The 19965-nt window shown below is 42.1% G+C and overlaps 1 protein-coding gene across 2 annotated transcripts in view; it reads left to right on the top strand.

The window, feature by feature from the left end:
• The window catches only part of C4H3orf70 (chromosome 4 C3orf70 homolog), a 118309-nt gene that overhangs the window by 91378 nt on the left and 6966 nt on the right, over nt 1-19965 (top strand). The window contains exons 1-2 of one of the 2 annotated variants that reach the window (XM_020870672.2): nt 6754-6855; nt 6955-7027. The exons of the other annotated variant lie outside the window; for it this stretch is intronic. Coding sequence (XP_020726331.1) covers nt 6817-6855; nt 6955-7027 — 112 coding nt within the window. The 5' untranslated portion in view covers nt 6754-6816. Of the gene's footprint in view, nt 1-6753; nt 6856-6954; nt 7028-19965 lie in introns of those variants that run through there. 2 annotated transcript variants of the gene reach the window in all.

Here is a 19965-nt window from a genome sequence, read left to right on the forward strand (position 1 = left end):
GTTTCTCAGGTGGTCTGATATTCCCATCTCTTGAAGAATTTTCTACAGTTTGTTGTGATCCACACAGTCAAAGGCCTTAGCATAGTCAATGAAGCAGAAGTAGATGTTTTTCTAGAATTCTCTTGCTTTTTCTATGATTCGGTGGATGTTGTCAATTTGATCTCTGGTTCCTCTGCCTTTTCAAAATCTAGCTGAACGTCTGGAATTTCTCAGTTCACATACTGTTGAAGCCTGGCTTGGAGAATTTAGAGCATTATTTTGCTAGTATGTGAAACAAGTGCATTTGTGCGGTAGTTTGAACATTCTTTGGTATTGCCCTTCTTTGGAATTGAAATGAAAAGTGATCTTTTCAATCCTATGACCATTGCTGAGTTTTCCAAATTTACTGGCGTATTGAGTGCAGCACTTTGACAGCTTCATCTTTTAGGATTTCAAATAGCTCAACTGGAATTCCCATGACCCCCACTAGGTTTGTTTGTAGTGATGCTTCCTCAGGCCCACTTCACTTCGCATTCCAGGATGTCTGGCTCTAGGTGAGTGATCACACCATTGTGGTTATCTGTGTCATGAAGATCTTTTTGTACAGTTCTTCTGTGTATTCTTGCCACCTCTTCTTAATATCATCTGCTTCTCTTAGCTCCATACTGTTTCTGTCCTTTGTTGTGCCTATCTTTTGGTGAAATGTTCCCTTGGTATCTATAGTTTTCTTGAAGAGATCTCTAGTCTTTCCCATTCTATTGATTTCCTCTGTTTCTTTGCATTGAAAAACACATCTCTCCTTGCTATTCTTTGGAACTCTGTATTCAGATGAAAAGATGCTCAAAATCACTCATTATCAGAGAAATGCAAATCAAAACCACAATGAGGTACCATTACACACCAGTCAGGATGGCTGCTATCCAAAAGTCTACAAGCAATAAATGCTGGAGAGGGTGTGGAGAAAAGGGAACCCCCTTACACTGTTGGTGGGAATGCAAACTAGTACAGCCGCTATGGAGAACAGTGTGGAGATTTCTTAAAAAACTGGAAATAGAACTGCCATATGACCCAGCAATCCCACTTCTTGGCATACACATCGAGGAAACCAGATCTGAAAGAGACACGTGCACCCCAATGTTCATCGCAGCACTGTTTATAATAGCCAGGACATGGAAGCAACCTAGATGCCCATCAGCAGATGAATGGATAAGGAAGCTGTGGTACATATACACCATGGAATATTACTCAGCCATTAAAAAGAATTCATTTGAATCAGTTCTAATGAGATGGATGAAACTGGAGCCCATTATACAGAGCGAAGTAAGCCAGAAAGATAAAGACCATTACAGCATACTAACAAATACATGTGGAATTTAGAAAGATGGTAACGATAACCCTATATGCAAAACAGAAAAAGAGACACAGATGTACAGAACAGACTTTTGGACTCTGGGAGAAGGCGAGGGTGGGATGTTTCAAGAGAACAGCATCGAAACATGTATATTATCTAGGGTGAAACAGATCACCAGCCCAGGTTGGATGCATGAGACAAGTGCTCGGGCCTGGTGCACTGGGAAGACCCAAAGGAATCGGGTGAGGAGGGAGGTGGGAGGGGGGATCATGTAACTCCATGGCTGATTCATGTCAATGTATGACGAAACCCACTTCAATATTGTAAAGTAATTAGCCTCCAACTAATAAAAATAAATGGAAAAAAAAAAAGAAAGCCTTAGGAAGGAAGGGTATACCCATCTGAATGTAGAGTTCCAAAGAATAGCAAGGAGAGATAAGAAAACCTTCCTAAGTGTTTAGTTCAAAGAAATAGAGGAAACAATAGAATGGGCAAGACTAGAGATCTCTTCAAGAAAATTAGAGATGACAAACCTAGACAGCATGTTAAAAAGCAGAGGCAATACTTTGCCGACAAGAGTGCATTTAGTAAAAGCTATGGTTTTTTTCATTAGTCATGTACAGATGTGAGAGTTTGACCGCAAAGAAGGCTGAGTGCTGAAGAATTGATGCTTTCAAACTGTGGCGCTGGAGAGGACTCTTTAGAGTCCCTTGGACAGCAAGGAGATCAAGCCAGTCCATCCTAAAGGAAATTAACCCTGAATATTCATTAGAAGGACTGATGTTGAAGCTGAAGCTCCAATACTTTGGCCACCAGATGTGAAGAGCTGACCTATTGGAGAAGACCTGCTGCTGGGAAAGATTGAGGGCAGGAGGAGAAGGGTGTGACAAAGAATGAGATGGTTGGATGGCATCACTGAATCAATGGACGTGAGTTTGAACAAATCCCAGGAGATACTGAAGGACAGGAAAGCCTGGCATGCTGAAGTTCATGGGATCTCTAAGACATGTCTTAGCATCTGAACAACAGCAATAACACCACTTTCACTCTGTATGTTTTCCTAGGTCTGAAGTGGGTCTCTGGTAGACAACTTGTAAACAGATCTTGTTTTTGTATCCATTCAGCCAGTTTGGTTGGAGCATTTAATCCCTTTACATTTAAGGTAAAAGTGAAAGTGAAGCCACTCAGTTGTGTCTGACTCTTTGTGACCCCATGGACTGCCAGGCTCCTGGTAGACCCCACAGTCTACCAGGCTCCTCCATCCATGGGATTTTCCAGGCAAGAATACTGGAGTGGGTTGCCATTTCCTTCTCCAGGAGATCTTCCCAACCCAGGGGTTGAACCCGGGTCTCCCACACTGTAGGCAGACGCTTTACCGTCTGAACCACCTGATACGTATGTTCTTATTGCCATTTTGTTAATTGTTTAGGATTTGTTTTTTTAGGCCTTTTTTCTTCCCTTCCTCTTTTGCTTTCTTTTCTTGTGATTTAATGATTATCATTAGAGTTGTGTTTGAATTGCTTTTTCTTTTTTGGTGTGTATCCGTTATATGTTTTGGTTTGTGATTACCATGAGGAGACTTTGATATAGCAGTCTATATATATAGTTGTTTTAAGTTGTTGGTCTCTTAATTTCAAATGTACTTCCAATATCCTGCATTTGAACTTCCTTCTTCTCAGGATTACTTGTTTTGATATCGTGCTTGTGTGGATGATTTCCTGCCTTTGCTGTATTTTGCCTTTACTGGTGTGCTTTTCTGTTCAAAATGTTCTTGTTTCTAGGTGACCTTTTCTTTTCTGTTTAGAGAAGTTCCTTTAGCATTTGTTGTAATGCTCTTTTGGTGGTGCTGAATTCTCTTAGCTTTTGCTTCTCTATGAAGCTTTTGATTTTTTCCTTGAATTTGAATGAGTCTCGCTGGGTAGAAAGTTTTTAGTGGTAGGTTTTTCCCTTTCATTACTTCAAATATATCAGGCCATTCCCTTCTGTCCTGCAGATTTGCTGCTGAGAAATAAGCTGATAACCATGTGGGGATTTCCTTGTGTGTTATATGTTGCTTTTCCTTCATTGCTTTTAATATTTTCTCTTTGTCTTTAATTTTTGTCATATCTCTTTTTGCATGTTCCTCCTTGGCTGGAGAAGGAAATGGCAACCCATTCCAGTGCTCTTACCGGAGAATCCCATTGACAGGGGAGCCTGGAGCCTGGTAGGCTACCGTCCATGGGGTCACAAAGAGTTGAACACAACTAAGCGACTTTACTTCCTTCCTTCCTTACTTCCTTGGCTTTATACCCTCTGGGACTCTGCACTTCCTGGATTTGAGTGAGTGTTCCTTTCCCATGTTAGTGAAGGTTTTGACTACTTTCTCCAGATATTTTCTTGGATCCTTTCTTTTGTCTTCTGGGACACCCTGTAATGCAAATATTGGTACATTTAATGTTGTCCCAGAGGTCTCTTAGATGCTTCTCATTTTTAAAATTCTTTTTCTCTGTTCTGTTCTGCAGAATTGTTTTCTACCAATCTGTCTTCCCACTTACTTATTCTTTCCTCTGCCCCAGTTATTCTTCTACTGATCCCTTCTAGTGTACTTTTCATTTCAGCTATTGTGTTATCTCTTTTCTTCAAATCTTCTAGCTCTTTGTTAAATGTTTTTTGCATCTTCTTCGTCTCTGCTGCCATTCTTTATCTTTTGGCCATGCTGCGCGGCATGCAGGATCTTAGTTCCCTGACCAAAGAGCAAACCTGTGCCCCCTGAAGTAGAAGTGTGACATCCTAACCACTGGACCACCAGGGAGTTCCTTGTGCTTCTGTTCTTTTTCCAAGATTTTGGATCATCTTTACTATCATTTTTCTGAATTATTTTTCAGGAAGATTGACTATCTCCAGTTCATTTAGTTATTTTTTCCTAGGCTTTATCTTGTTCCTTTGTCTGGAACATATTTCTCTGTCATCTCATTTTGTATAGCTTTCTGTGATTGCAGTCTCTGTTCTGCAGGCTGCAGGGTTGTAGCTGCTCCTCTTGCTTCATCTGTCATCCCCCTGGTGGGTGAGGCTGTCCAAGAGGCTTGTTCAGGCTTTCTGATTGGAGGGTCTGGCATGCCCACTGGTGAGTGGAGCTGGGTCTTGTCCCTCTAATGGGCAGGGCCCTGTCAAGGCTTGTGTTTAGAGGCAGCTTGCATCATCAACTCAGTGGACATGAGTTTGAGCAAACTTTGGGAGATAGTGAAGGACAGGCAAGCCTGGCATGTTGCAGTCCACACGGTCGCAAAGAGTTGGACACTGCTTGACTGAACAAGTGCATGTAGGATGACTTTAGCAGCCTATCTGTCTTTGGGTGGGGCTCTTTTCCCCACCCTGTTGGTGGTTTTGCCCGAGCACTGGAGCCTGCAGGCTGTTGGGCGGGGCTGGGGCTTGGTGCCAAAATGATGACCTCTGGGGCTACTCACCTAATGACTATTCCTTGGGGCCTCTGCCACTTGTGTCCTTGCCACCCCCCTGCCTCCCCTGCTGGTGAGCCACAGCCAACTCCTGCCTCCTCTGGAGACCTTCCAAAACCCACCAGTAGGTCTGTTCTGGGCTCCTATGGAGTCACTGCTTTGCTTTGGGTCCCAGGGCACCTGAAACTTCATGTGCGCCCTCCAAGAGTGGTGTCTGTGCTTTCTTCAGTCCTGTGGAGCTCTTGCACTCAGCCCCTCTGGCCTGGAAAGCCAAATGCTCTGAAGGCACTTCCTCCTGATTCCAGACCCCAGGCTCAGGAGCCTGACGTGGGGCTTGGAACTCTCCCTCCTGTGGAAGAAACTCTGTGGAGTATGTGTTTTTCAGTTCGTGGATTGCCTGTCCTGTTGGTATGGGATTTGATTTTATTGCAAAAGCGCCCCTCCTATTGTCTCATTGAGGCTTTGTCTTTGTCTTTGGAAGTAGAATATCTTTTTTTTTGATAGATTCCAAAAAATGATTTTGGCATTTTCGTCAGAGGAGGTGAGCTCAAGTTCTTCTGCTCCATCATCTTGTCCTTTTTCTGGTTTTCCCTGAAAAGAACAAAGTTTGTAACTTCTCAGTGCTGCTTCTCGCCAGCTAGCCTGAGAGACAGTTAAAGCTGAAGTAGAAGATCCCTTTTTGGGGTGGTTTAATCAAGGAAAAGGGGGCACTGGACTAAAGAGTTGGGTACATTGTGTCCCCGATAGTAGAGGTTAATGTTCAACAGGTTATACAAACCTTATCCCCATTGCAACTAAAATCAGTTCCACTATATTATTCTATTATTCAGAGTGCTCCAGAGAAACAGTACCAATAGGCTGTGTGTGCATACAGGAAGAGATTTACTATAAGAAATCGACTCACACAATTATGAAGAATAGTGAGTCCAAAAATCTGCAGTGTGGACTGGCAGGTTGGAGACCCAGGACAGTCAGTGTTGTAGATGAAGTTCCAAACAGTCTACTTTACCTCTTGTCTAGGAAGGCTGGTCTTTCTGCTCTCTTCATGCCTCCAGCTGGTTTGGTGAGGCACACCTGCATTATGGACAGTGATCTGCTTTACCCAGAGATTACCAATTCGAATGTTAGTCTCATCCAAATAACCCTCCTGTGACACACATAATTTCCCATCACATCCACCAAGCTGTAAAGTGAATAGTTTTGTAGTAAGTTTCCTTAGGCAGTACAGTATATGAATATGTCTCCCCCCCACACCACCCCCTCATCAGGTTCATAAAAATGTTTACTGAAAAGGAAGAAAGTGTCTTCCTTTGTCACATCATTTTGTAATCCTTTGAGGTTTTATGGGAACACTATAGATTTTTTGAATTATTGGCATTAATCAGTGAACTCTTGGAGATTCTTGTTTTGAATAGAATATGGCCTGTTTGTATTCCAGACAGAAGCAATGAAAGCCTCATTAGTCTTTGTTTGAAACCATCAAGAAGATCTCACCTGACATTTTAGGTTCGCGGTCTGTAAAGGATTCACAGGAATCCTGTTTGGTTATTTATGGGCAACATTTTAAAAATTCCACAATTGGTATGCCTCTGGCGGGAACAGCTGGGGACCTCTTTGAGCTAGCCATCTGCACAGACAATTCTCAGGATGGCTTTATTTGCTGAGATTAGTCCAGGCACATAACAACAACTGCACCAGGATATGCTTCTTTCTTGCTGTAAGGGTGGTGTCTCTGGGAGTGTTTCTAAGCCACCGTCTAGCCCCCAAAGGCGTGTGACTTTGTTTCTGTACACGGGAGATATTTTTGATGGTGGTACATTTTTTTTTTCTTGTAAATTCAAGTGATAATTTGAAAAACGCATCAAACCCAGAGAAATCGTATTCAGCCTTGAAAATCTGCATTCATTATCATGTTATCAAATCTCATTGTTGTATCATAAAGCTGAACCCATGTAGACAACCTCTCTAGTCATAAATGACCACACAAAGTGTGGGCAAATAGCTGTGAAGCTTGCATAGTGCTAAGCTGATTGGGAAGCTTTACCTTACCTGATGCTCCTACATGGTCCAGTTATGTCTAGGACGTCACATGTAATTAGGATTTCTTTTCTCAAATGGTTCTTTTTTGTTCTACATACTTTACAGGCAGGGCCACTCTCTCCCTGTCTCTCTCCATTGTCCTCTTTGTAGGCAATTGTATTCCAGGCTCCAGGGAAGACTACTGTACTTTGCCAGCCACAATGTTCTGCTCTCATTCATAAAGGTACTGAATGCTACTCCCAACCTACCTTGAGAATATAACAATTATGTAAATGTTAATAGTTTGATTTTAAATTAAATCTCATTGATACTTAGAATGTGTTTTATTATTGTGACTAAGAAAAAATAAAGTTCCAGAATGCCATGTTGGTTTGTATAAATTTGAAAATGACGTTCTTTATATAATGATGTTCTTGTATAAATTTGAAAATAACATATAGACACATTTCTTACAAAAATAACCTTTAACAAAGATGTATTGTTTTACATTCAGTAAACACCTACTGAGCCCCTACTGAGCCCCTGTGCAGAGCACAGATGCTTCAAGATCGTACTTTTCTTAGATCAGGTTGACTGGTTAGCATCCTTTTCTTGTGAATTTCTGAACATTTTATCCCCAGATCAATAGATAAATGTGGCAGATGTCTTATACTATTTCCCTTAGCTTAGCTTTAGACTGTCAGGAATACCTGTCCATTGGATTAATGGCTACTAACAACTTACTTGGGGGTTCTGTAGAACCCCGCAGCTGTGTGCTAGCAAAATGGCAGAAACTGCCCTGGAGTCTTCATGCTCTCAGTCTCTACTCATGCTGCCTTCCATCGGAAACGTCTTTGTTCTCAATTTTTTTCTATTTGAAATTTTAGATATCTGTTGTCCAGTCTGGTAACTCAACCCATCCACTACCGAGAAAGGTAGGAGACTGAGATGGTTTACTAAAATGCCAGCAAGGTCACGGCTTGTTACAAAGAAATCAAAGGTAATGATTATCATCATCGTCGTCTTACCTTCAGACAGAAAAAGGGAGGTGACTCAGACAACTTTTCTCAGCTTGTAATGATGCATAATCAGCCACCTTTCTCCTCGCTCCTCTGTCCCTCCATCAAGCTTCTCTCCCAGTGTTTTCCTGGCTGCAGAGTGCAGATACGTGATCCACGCTGGCTGAGTCTCTGCGCTCTGTCAGCAGCCATCTTTTCTTTCTGAACCTACGGCTTTCATGTTTCATTTCCCCCTCAGTCACCCATCCTTAGAAGACTCCCTCAGCCATCCCTTTTCTAATCAATTACTGTATTAAAACCAGCTCTAGAGAACAGCTCTCAGTGGGTGAGTAGGATGTCTCAGACATATTTGCCCCATGAAACCCTTATTTGCCCCTGAAAGGGACTGGAAGCCTAAGAGACTTCTCAGTCTCTGCCTTTTTTGTTTGTTTGCCTTTTGTTTTGTTTTGTTTTTTAAAAATATGGCCTGTTATAGCCAGACTTGCCTATTGGATGTTTCTGAACTCTCTGGTCCTACAAGAGGCTCTTTCCCAGCTGGAATTGTCTGTGTCTACAGATTCAAGGAGTTCCATTGTGTCAGTTTATCCAGCAGAGTGGCTTTTACGGTATCCAGTCTTCCTTGGCAAGGGAAGGGTCCTGCTGTCTCTGCAGATTGTCTGGGTGGCATTGGTGGTACAGTGGTGAGCACAGCTGCCTTCCAGATTACCCAGGTGCTGGGACTGGTCTCAGTGACAAGAGAACCTCTGTTGCAGTCAGGATGTTCACTGCACTGTGCCTCAGACATCCCACACTTCATCCACCTCTGGATTTTGCACAAAGCCTGCCACTTTACTTCCTTTTGTCCAAGTCCTCGCTCTTCTTAAGTGTACATTCCGAGTTTCTTAGCCCTTCCAGCCCTCGCTTTTCTCTGGACTCCTGCATCATATATAATGTGAATACTTTCCGACTTAATACTTCTCTTTCCTTTTGTGCTTGCATATGTTTGCATGACCTGAATTGGACCCTAGGAGGGATGTATTTTACATTTCTCTTTACCCCTAATTGTTCATGGTAGTTACTTACTAAAATACATAAAATTCTTTTTGACATATATCTGCCTCTCACACCAGAAGACGTGACTTCAGGTAGGACTAAACATAATTTCAAAAGGGATAAAGCCTTCATCTTGTCTCTCTTTAGATTGACTGCTCTAACTTGGTAGATGTGGGTAAGAGCTTCTCTCTCTGTTGTTGGTTTATGGCACTTCCAGAAATGTTATTTTTAAGCCAGGCCTCACCGTATCAGCTGCCCACACTTCAGGGTGTCAGAATCGTGGCCCAGAGGTGTGTGGACTGTGGAGGTCTGTTGGTGAGGGCTCCTGCCCTGCACCAGCTGTTGCATGATCCTTCCTCCACCTCTCCCACTCCTCCTCTTACCAGTTTGCCTTAACTCCAGATCTGAGTGTGAAACCAACCCAGAGAGGGTGGTAGCTTGGTTGCCGAAGTCTGATTTGAGCTTCAGACTAGGTTTATCTGTGCCCGTTCCATGAATGGAGCAGACAGAAATGGAAGTGAGTAGAAAGCAAGGCTGGGAAGCCTCTCAGGGGGCTTGAAGACCTGCAGGCAGCTCCTGTCTTCTACAAGCAGCCCAGTGGTGGAAAGTCTGCAGTGTGCCCGACGCTGAGTCAGTGCTTTAGAAGGGAGAGAGCACTGACTGCTCTACCCTGAGGAAGTGGAAAGCAGGGGACTTGAATGATTTGGTAAAGGTTGGGCAACCAGTACTAGCAGAGTTGGGATGCAAATCCAGGTGCAGTGGGCTCCCAAGACATGCCCGTGAACCCCCAGGGTCTGTCACCTTTCTAGGAACATCTCCTGGGTTTCTTCTTCTGAGCCAGGAGACTTTAGTCACATGGCATGCTTGAAAACCCACAGTAGCCTCCCTTTAGCCCCCCATCTCTTCTCTTTCCAGTCCCTCTGCACATTTTACCAGAATGAATTCTCTGGTCCCTCTTTTGTCGTTATTGCTTGCCTCCTCAGGAATCTGCAGTGGTTCCCCATTGTTACCAAAACACAAACCCTTTGGCCTTGCGTTCCAAGCCCTGTCCAGCCTCTGTCTTCCTCACGGACTTCATTCTCCTTTGCTCTCTTGGTTGGCCCTGTGAACCCACATGCCAGCTGCATGTTCTGGCTCTGGACACGGCCTGGAGCAGTCCCACTTGCTGCTCCACAGGTGCGTGTCTTTAAACAGCCAGGTCCAAGCCTTCTGTGAAGCCCGGAATCCTGTATCGCGGCATGGTGAAGGCCCTGCACACTTACACCTTTGCTCAACTGGGGTAGCCCACCAGGCTCCTCCTCTCAGTGGGATTCCCCAGGCAAGGGTACTGGAGTGGGTAGCCATTCCCTTCTCCAGGGGATCTTCCTGACCCAGGGATTGAACCCGGGTCTCTGGCATTGCAGGCAGATTCTTTATCATCTGAGCCACCAGGGAAGCCCTTATTTTTACTTTATTTGTTATTTTCTCCCTGCACTTTGACTGGAAGCCACTTAAAGCATGACTGCACATTGTAAGTGATAATTGAAGTTGCTCAGTCATGTCAGACTCTTTGTGATCCCATGGACTATAAGCCTACGAGGCTCCTCCATCCATGGAATTTTCCAGGCAAGAGTACTGGACTGGGTTGCCATTTCCTTCTCCAGGGGATCTTCCCAGCCCAGTGATCAAACCCAGGTCTCCCGCATTGTGGGAAGATGCTTTACTATCTGAGAAAACCAGGGCGGCCCAAAGTGGAAGTGTTAAGTTACTCAGTCATTTTGTCCAACTCTCTGAGACCCCATAGGCTATAGCCACCAGGCTTCTCCGTCCGTGGAATTCTCCAGGCAAGAATACTGGAGTGGCTTGCCATTCCCTTCTCCAGGGGATCTTCTCAACCCAGGAATTGAACCCGGGTCTCCCACATTGCATTGCAGGCAGATTCTTTACCATCTGAGCTGCTAGGGAAGGTGGTAGTCAGTAAACTTTGGTTAAATAAGTAAATAAACTATGCTTTGGTGCTCTGTCTCACTGGGGTTTTGCTTTGCATTAGTATATGTTCCACCACACTAAAGGTTACACAATTTGAAAAATGAAAAAACTAGGGTCTTGCACAAATTTCTGATTGGGGACTTCAATATATTGAGCTATATATGAACTTTATTGTTCTTATAGATTGATGTATAACAATATTGGTATATTTATTGCTAGTGGAGCATGGTGGAGGAGGGTGAGGCCACAGAAAAATTTTGGTTATAATAAATGTTAGGTTCTTTTGCTTTTAGCTAATGAATGCAGCATAACTAAGTAAATAATGCACATGCCAGAAATAGCTGGATAAGATTATTTAATATTGCTTTCAATATAGTGATTGCCCTTGAGACTAAAATAAGCATTCTGTGATTCACTATATAAAATCAAAGAACCAAACTGTGGATGCAATTTCCCTTAGGCCACTCAATTTTTTTCAGTAGATTTACCTTTTTAATTATGTTTTGCTTAGGCTAATTCTAAAATTACTTTGCATTCCCTGAGAGCGGTGTTCTTCATGTGTCAAGGGGACACACATTTAACAGTCATAATACTGTCTGTAAAAGCAAAATCTCATTGCCCCCAGAGGATCTTTTTTTTTTTTAAAAAAAAGAATCAAAATGTGCAACTGAGCCTAAAAAAATAGTTTAACAAAGTACGTACAACAGCTTAAGGGGCTCTATAAATCGTTTTCTACATCCCTTACCACCCCCCGCCCCACCACTTTGTGTTCTAAAACCAAAAGAAACTCGTTCAAGGAAATGTATCTACCCTTCTACAAATTGGAGTATTAGCTGAAGTTAATGGTGGAGAATGACAGTATAAACTAGTAAGAGCATTAAGCAAATCTTATTAATTAAAAATGAGTATATGAGAGAATAGCATTGAAACATTTGTATTATCATATGTAAAATAGATGACCAGTGCAAATTTGATACATGAAGCAGGGTACCCAAAGCTGGTGCTCTGGGACAACCCAGAGGGATGGGGTGAGGAGGGAGTTGGGGGGGGTTTCAGGATGGTGGGACACATGTATACCATGGCTGATTGATGTCGATGTATGCAAAAACCACCACAATAGTGTAAGCTGATTATCCTCCAATTAAAATAAATTATATAATTTTAAAAAATGAGTATTCTCATGAAGAAAGAACACAGAATGTCATAAGGTTTGAGTCCTGGAACTGACCTCTGACTTATTACATGAGTTTGAGAAAGTAATTAAGTCTCCCCTCCCACTCATCCTCCCTCCCTCCCACCAGGATGGAAACATAAATCTTTTTTAGGGTCTCGTTGAGTCATTGTGGAAACAGTATGTACTACATATTATTGCTAAACACCATTGGGAAGAATAAGCAGAAAAGTTATGAACCAAGACTTTCACAGAGTAGTGTAAGTTACTTACTTAGTGGTTTTGATTGGCCTTTGGTTGAGAAATAGCTGAAAGTGTTGAACCAGGTTTCCTGAAAAGAAACATATACAGAATTTATTTTTCACTTAGTGATCATAGAAACCTATTGTGATTAGTTTCATTATTGAGAATGTGATTTCAGCTCCCTTGAAAAAGATCCCAGATAAATTAATTGGGTTATGAAGTTTATTTTTAATTCTTATATTATTTGATTTATTATTATTTTTTATTATTTTTTTTCCATTTATTTTTATTAGTTGGAGGCTAATCGATTTATTATTATTTTTTAAACACACCATTTATTTGACTGTGCTGGGTCTTAGTTGCAGCACTTGGAATCTTCTGATCTTTGTTGAGACACATGAGATCTTATACTAATAGTTGAGCGTGTGGGATCCTTAGTAGCGGCGTGTGGCATCTAGCTCTCTGACCAGGGATGGAACCCAGGCCCCTGCATTGAGAGCACGGTCTTAACTACTGGACCACCAAGGAAGTCCCTTCTTATATTATTTTTTAAAATGAGTGTTGAATAGTGTAATGAGGTTTAGTCCTCACTTTCCTATGGATGATTTTTGTGAGTGACTGAGTGAGTTTTTAGCAAACTAAGATTCTACTTCACAGGAATATTTTGAGAATAAGCTTAAGATTGTGTAAGTTCTTAAGAAAGGGGTTAGGGCTCTTTGGAGAAATGGCTGATTCCATGACTGGGGCAGGGGAAGCCAGTAACTTCTTACGATGTCACAAAATAAGGAAGATGTCATAAAAATATGGCCTCGTTGAAATGACACAGGGCTAACTGAAAGGAGCTTGCAAGAGCTAAGTCTGAGATAGTTTGAACAACAAAATAAGTAATAGTAGTAACGGATTACAATCCCTAGAAAAAATATCTGTGAGTCCATGCTTGTATGAGTAAATAATTGAATACATCTCAGTTGAATACATTTGAATAAATAAATGAGGGGGAAGGAGCAGCTCCTGCTAGGGTAGAATTCTCATTAGTAAATATAGAAGAAATGATGGAAATAGAAAGTCACTATTTGGCAGACACCACAGTAGTGACTGTTGCAGACCACATCCACCTATGTATGTATGCTAAAATTAATAGATGGAGGTATGATGAGAAGGAGGCTATTTGAATAGGCTCGAAATATCTCTTCACAAGATACTTAACATTACAAAGAGAAAAAAACTAACTTCACAGTGGGGAAGCCTAGACAAATACCACATTTTAACAAGTGTTCCAAGTTAACACCATCTGTAATGAGACCTGTCCGTAGCATGTCCCTCCTTATACAGTCCTGCATAATGAAAAGGGTGCAGTGTCACCTCAGTGATGGTGTTTTCCCCCCATTGTTTTCAATTGTACTTTTTTATCTTGAAAAAATTATAGATTCACATGCAGTTGTAAGAAAAATTCCGAGAGTGCGCCCATGTATCTTTTACCCCAGTGGCAACTGTAGTTGTAACACAGTAGTGTAGCATCATAACTGAGATCCTGACAGCGGTGTAATCAAGGTACAAGCATTCCCGTCACCACAAAGATCACTACTGTTGCCCTCGTCTAGCTGACCTCCTTTTAAAAAATTGGGTTATTTATCTTGGTTTTGACTTGTAAGAATTCTTCATATATTCTGCATCATACAGATTTTTATCCTCAGTCTGCGAATAGAGTAAATCATACTGGTTATTATTTTAAATTATAGTAAAATGCACATAATATTTCCCATCATAACCATTTTTTAGTATACAGTGCAGTAGCATTAAGTACATTCATAGTGTTGTGCAACCATTGCCAACATCCATCTCCAGAATTCTTTTCATGCTGCAAAACCAGAACCAAAACTATCCCCCTTAAACAACAACTCCCCATACCTTCTTACCCCTAAGCCCCTGGAAAAGACCATTCCACTTCCTTTCTCTGTGAATTTGACTATTCTAGGTGACTCATATAACTGGAATCACAAAGTGTTTGTATTTTTGTGACTGGCCTATTTCACTTAACATGGTGTCCTCAGGGTTCATCCACATTATGGTATGGTTTTCCTTACTCTCTGAGGCTGAATAGCATTGCATTTTATGTATATACCGTATATCTTGTTTATCCAGCCATCCATCAGTGCACCTTCCGGTGGCTTCCACCTTTTTTGGTTATTGCCAATAACACTGCTAGGAGCATGGTGCAGATGTCTCTTCCAGACTCTGCTTTCAGTTCTTTTGGGTGTGTATCCAGAGGTGGAATGTTGAGTCACTGTTGATAACTAGATTCTTTTCTCTCTCTCTAGTCTTCTCTTCTCCAAGCCCTGACTGTCTTTGAGTGTCTTTCCTTTTAGGGATTTAAGTTTTAAAAGTTTGAATCCATTTTTTTTCTTTAAATATAACACAGTGAACCTTTCATTAAGACAATTGTTCAGAGATTACAGTAGTTACTGAATTTCCTGGCTAAGTGGCCAGAAACCCCTTCTCTGCCCGCATTTTTGCATCTGTACCCCCAACATCACCAGATAACAGGCTGTCATTCCAGCTCTGAATAAGCACATTTAGTAGGTGTAACTTGTAGAAGAAAATGTTACCTGGAATGCAGCATACACCTTTCTCTCCAAGCTGCGTTTCTCTTACTTTTACTACACTTCAAGAAAGAAAAATGGTACTTTGGAGGAGAGAGGATTAGACAGAGTAACAGGTAGAAGAAACGAGGAACAAAAAAAAGGCAAATTATGAAGAAACACAAAGGAGGGTACGGGGCAGGGGCAGCAAGGAGGATTACGTGAGTGCAGGAGAGGCTGGGCAGACAAGGCCCGGGGTCAGGCTGCAGGATGCCCTCCACCTTTGGATGAGGCAGGGCCCCAGTCCTTCTGGGTCTTAAGATCCTCTTATGCCGTACGTAACAAGTGGGTGACTAACCCAGAGGTCACTTGGGCCAGAGTGTGTTTAATCAGCATCTGCAACAAGCATCTCTTGAGCATCTGCCATCCGCAGCCTTTTGAGTTCATTCACCGCCAGGCCACCAGCCAGGGAGTGAGACGACCAAACGCCGTTTCAGGTGGTGTGTTCACCGCTCTGTGGACAGTAGGCCCTTAAATTCTCCCAGTCCCTTCTCTGTCTCCTGCCCAGCCTCATCTTTCTCTAATCCTGGGGCTGGCAGATGAGAGGTGAGGCTTGAAGGTCTGCCTTTTTGCTCTCTCTGCTTAGAGGCAGAGGTCCTGCCATAACAAACTGTTAGGTGTTGCCTGACAAGGAATAATGCTTTCCTTTACAGATAACAGTATTGAAGATTTCTGATATATTTAAAACAGTTTCCCAAGCAGGCATGATGGTTCTTCTTGCTTGTATTTTCGGTAACCGTAGGATTTGTATGAAATATATCCAGGCTTGGAAGCAGACATGGGACCCCAAAGGCTTAACAATTTTAGCCCCAAATTAATTTTTGTTTGTTTGTTTTTTGGCTGCACTATGCAGCATGCAGGATCTAGTTCCCTGACCAGGGACTGAACTCAGACCCTTGGCAGTGAGAACAAGGAGTCCTAACCACTGGATCTCCAGAGAAGTTACCTTACTCTAGAATGAAACCCATTGTATTTTTAGAATAATGTAATCACAAAGAAGTTGTGGCATCTAAGCCTACTTTTGTGTACAGGAGCCAAGAAACAGAGGTAAAAAATACAGGCAGGCTTGATTGATCTTGATACAACATTGATGTTGTACTGTTTCTGGCACAGTTTGCTGTTCACGTGTCTGATCTAAAGTTTCTCTTCAAAAATCTAAGGTAGTTTTCCTTACAAATGTGATGCCTATGCTAGAACTTTCAATTTGACCAAGACCTGAAACAAATGGGAGCAGAGCACAGCGAGTGATTTGCCTACAAAGAGGTGCTCATGAGAAGGTCATAAACCAGCAGTTCTCAACAAGGGCTGTTTTGCCTCCAGGAGCATGTAACAACAGCTGGAGACATTTTTGATGTCAGACCTGGGAGGAGGTTCTATTGGCATCTAGTGGGTAGAGGCCAAGGATGCTGCCAAACATCCTCCAGTGCAAAGGGCAGCCCCTCAACACAGGATTATCTGGTCCAAAATGGCGACAGCACGGAGGTTAAAAACAGTCATAAGTATGCGTGGAAGGTACCATATGGATTGATTGATGAATCAGTTACACTAGGAATAAACCCAGAGTGGTGCCCACATTTGCGTCTCTAGGACTTTTAGTACTTTTTTCTTCCAGATTTATATTTTTCAATCATATTATATTTTGTTGTTGTTCAGTTGCTCAGTCCTTGTCTGACTCTTTGTGACCCAAAGGACTGCAGCACACCAGGTTTCCCTGTTCTTCACTATCTCCTGGAGTTTGCTCAAACTCATGTCCATTGAGTCAGTGATGCCATCCAACCATCTCAGCCTCTGTTGCCCTCTTCTTCTCCTGCCCTCAGTCTTGCCCAGCATCAGGGTCTTTTCCAGTGAGTCGGCTCTTCACATCAGGTGGCCAAAGTATTGGAGCATCAGCTTCAGCATCAGTCCTTCCAATGAATATTCAGGGGTGACTTTTTTAGGATTCACTGGTATGATCTCCTTGCTGCCCAAGGGACTCTCAAGAGTCTTCTCCAACACCATAGTTAGAAAGCATCAATTCTTTGGTGATAAGCCTTCTTTCTGGTCCAGTCTTACATCCATACATGACTCCAGGAAAAACCGTAACTTTGATTATACAGACGTTTATTGGCCAAGTGATGTCTCAGCTTTTTAATACACTGTCTAGGTTTATCATAGTTTTTCTTCCAAGGAGCAAGCATCTTTACCTTCATGGCTACAGTCACTGTCCACAGTGATTTTGGAGCCCAAGAAAATAAAATCGCTTAGTATTTCCATCTTTCCCCATCTATTTGCCATGAAGTGATGGGACAAGATGCGATGATCTTAGTCTTTTGAATGTTGAGTTTTAAGTCAGATTTTTCACTCTGCTATTTCAACTTCATCAAGGGGCTCTTTAGTTCCTCTTTTCTTTCTGCCATTAGGGTGGTGTCATGTGCATATCTGAGATTGTTGATTTTTCTCCTGGCAGTCTTTTGATTCCAGCTTGAGCTTCATCCAGCCTGGTATTTCACATGATGTACTTTGCATATAAGTTATATAAGCAGGTGACAATATACAGCCTCGACAAACTCCTTTACCAATTTTGAACCAGTTCATTGTTCCATGTCCAGTTCTAACTGTTACTCTTGATCTACATACAGGTTTCTCAGGAGACAGGTGAAGTGGTCTAGGATTCCCATCTCTTTAAGAATTGTCCAGAGTTTGTTGTGATACACACAGACCAAGACTTTAGCGTAGTCATTGAAGCAGAAGTAGATGTTTTTCTAGAATTCTCTTGCTTTTCCTACAATCCAGTGGATGTTGGCAATTTGATCTCTGGTTCTTCTGCCTCTTCTAAATCTAGCTTGTATATCTGGAAGTGCTTGGTTCATGTACTGTTGAAGCCTAGCTTGAAAAATTTTGAGCATTATCTTGCTGGCATGTGAAATGAGTGCAATTGTGCAGTAATTTGAACATTCTGTGGCATTGCTCTTTTTTGAGATTGGAATGAAAACTGACCTTTTCCAATCCTGTGGCCACTGCTGAATTCCCAGTTTGCTGGCATATTGAATGCAGCAGTTTCACTGCATCACCTTTTAGGATTTGAAATAGCTCGACTAGAATTCCATCACCTCCACTAGCTTTGTTTGTTGTAATGCTTCCTAAGGCCTACTTGATTTCACACTACAGGATGTCTGGCTGTAGGTGATTGACCACACCATTGTGATTATCTGGATCATTAAGATCTTTTTTTGTACAGTTTTTCTGTGTGTTCTTCCCACCTCTTAATCTCTTCTGCTTCTGTTAGGTCTATACCATTTCTGTCCTTTATTGTGCCCATCTTTGCATGAAATGTTCCCTTGGTATCTCTGAGTTTCTTGAAGAGATCTCTAGTCTTTTCCATTCTATTGTTTTCCTCTATTTCTTTGCATTGTTCATTTAGGAAGGCTTTCTTATCTCTTCCTTGCTATTCTTGGAACTCTGCATTCTGATGGGTATATCTTTCCTTTTCTCCTTTTGCCTTTAGCTTCTTTTCTTTTCTCAGTTATTTGTAAGGCCTCCTCAGACAACCATTTTGCCTTTTTACATTTCTTTTTCTTGGGGATGGTTTTGATCACCACCTCCTGTATGGTGTTACAAACTTCTGTCCATAGTTCTTCAGGCACTGTATCAGATCTAATCCCTTGAATCTATTTGTCACTTCCACTGTATAATCATAAGGGATTAGATTTAGGTCATACCTTAATCAGTTAGTTCATTCACTCAGTCCTGTCTGACTCTTTGCTACCTCATGGACTGCAGCACGCCAGGCTTCCCGGTCCATCACCAACTCCCAGAGCTGGCTCAAACTCCTGTCCATCGAGTCAGTGATGCCATCCAACCATCTGATCCTGTCGTCCCCTTCTCCCCTGCCTTCACTCTTTCCCACCATCTGGGTCTTTTCTAACAAGTCAGTTCTTTGTATCAGGTGGCCAAAGTATTGGAGCTTCAGCTTCAGCATCAGTCCTTCCAGTGAATATTCAGGACTAATTTCCTTAGGATTGAGTGGTTTGATCTCCTTGCAGTCCAAGGGACCCTCAAGAGTCTTCTCCAATACCACAGTTCAAAAGCATCAGTTCTTTGGCACTCAGCTTTCTTTATGGTCCCATTCTCACATCTGTACTTGACTTCTTGAAAAACCATAGCTTTGACTAGACAGACCTTTGTCAGGAAAGTAATGTCTCTGCTTTTTAGTATGTTGCCTAGGTTGGTCATAACTTTTCTTCCAAGGAGCAAGTGTCTTAATTTTATGACTACAGTCACCATCTGCAGTTATTTTGGAGCTCAAGAAAATAAAATCTGTCACTGTTTCCATTGTTTCCCCATATTTACCATGATGTGATGGGACCGGATGCCATGATCTTAGTTTTTTGAATGTTGAGTTTAAGCCAGCTTTTTCACTCTCCTCTTTTACTTTCATCAAGAGAGTCTTTAGTTCCTCTTCGCTTTCTGGCATTAGGGTGGTGTCATCTGCATATCTGAGGTTATTGATATTTCTCCGGGTAATCTTGATCCCAGCTTGTGCTTCATCCAGTGCGGCATTTCGCATGATGTAATATGCGTGTAAGTTAAAAATCCTTCTGCCCTGTGATGGATAAGGATAAGAAGCTTGTGGAAGCTTGCTGATGGGAGGGACTGGCTATGCCTGAATGGCCTAGTGGTTTTCCCTACTTTCTTCAAGTTGTCTGAATTTTGCAATAAGGAGTTCATGATCTGAGCCACAGTCAGCTCCAGGTTTTGTTTTTACTCACTGTATACAGCTTCTCCACCTTCAGCTGCAAAGAATATCAATCTGATTTCGGTATGACCATCTGGTGATGTCTATGTGTAGAGTCCGTCTCGTGTTGTTGGAAGAGGGTGTTTGCTAAGACCAGTGCATTCTCTTGGCAAAACTGTTAGTTTTTGCCCTGACTCATTTTGTATTCCAAAGCCAAACTTGCATTTACTCCAGGTATCTCTTAACTTCCTAGTTTTGCATTCCAGTTCCCTGTGATGAATTTGACATTTTTTTGGGTGATAGTTCTAGAAAGTCTTATCGGTCTTCATAGTAGTGTTCAACTTAAGCTTGTTCAGCATTAGTGTTCAGGGCATAGACTAGGATTACTGTAATATT

Source organism: Odocoileus virginianus, chromosome 4, assembly GCF_023699985.2.
Source record: "Odocoileus virginianus isolate 20LAN1187 ecotype Illinois chromosome 4, Ovbor_1.2, whole genome shotgun sequence".
NCBI classification, from domain to species: domain Eukaryota; kingdom Metazoa; phylum Chordata; class Mammalia; order Artiodactyla; family Cervidae; genus Odocoileus; species Odocoileus virginianus.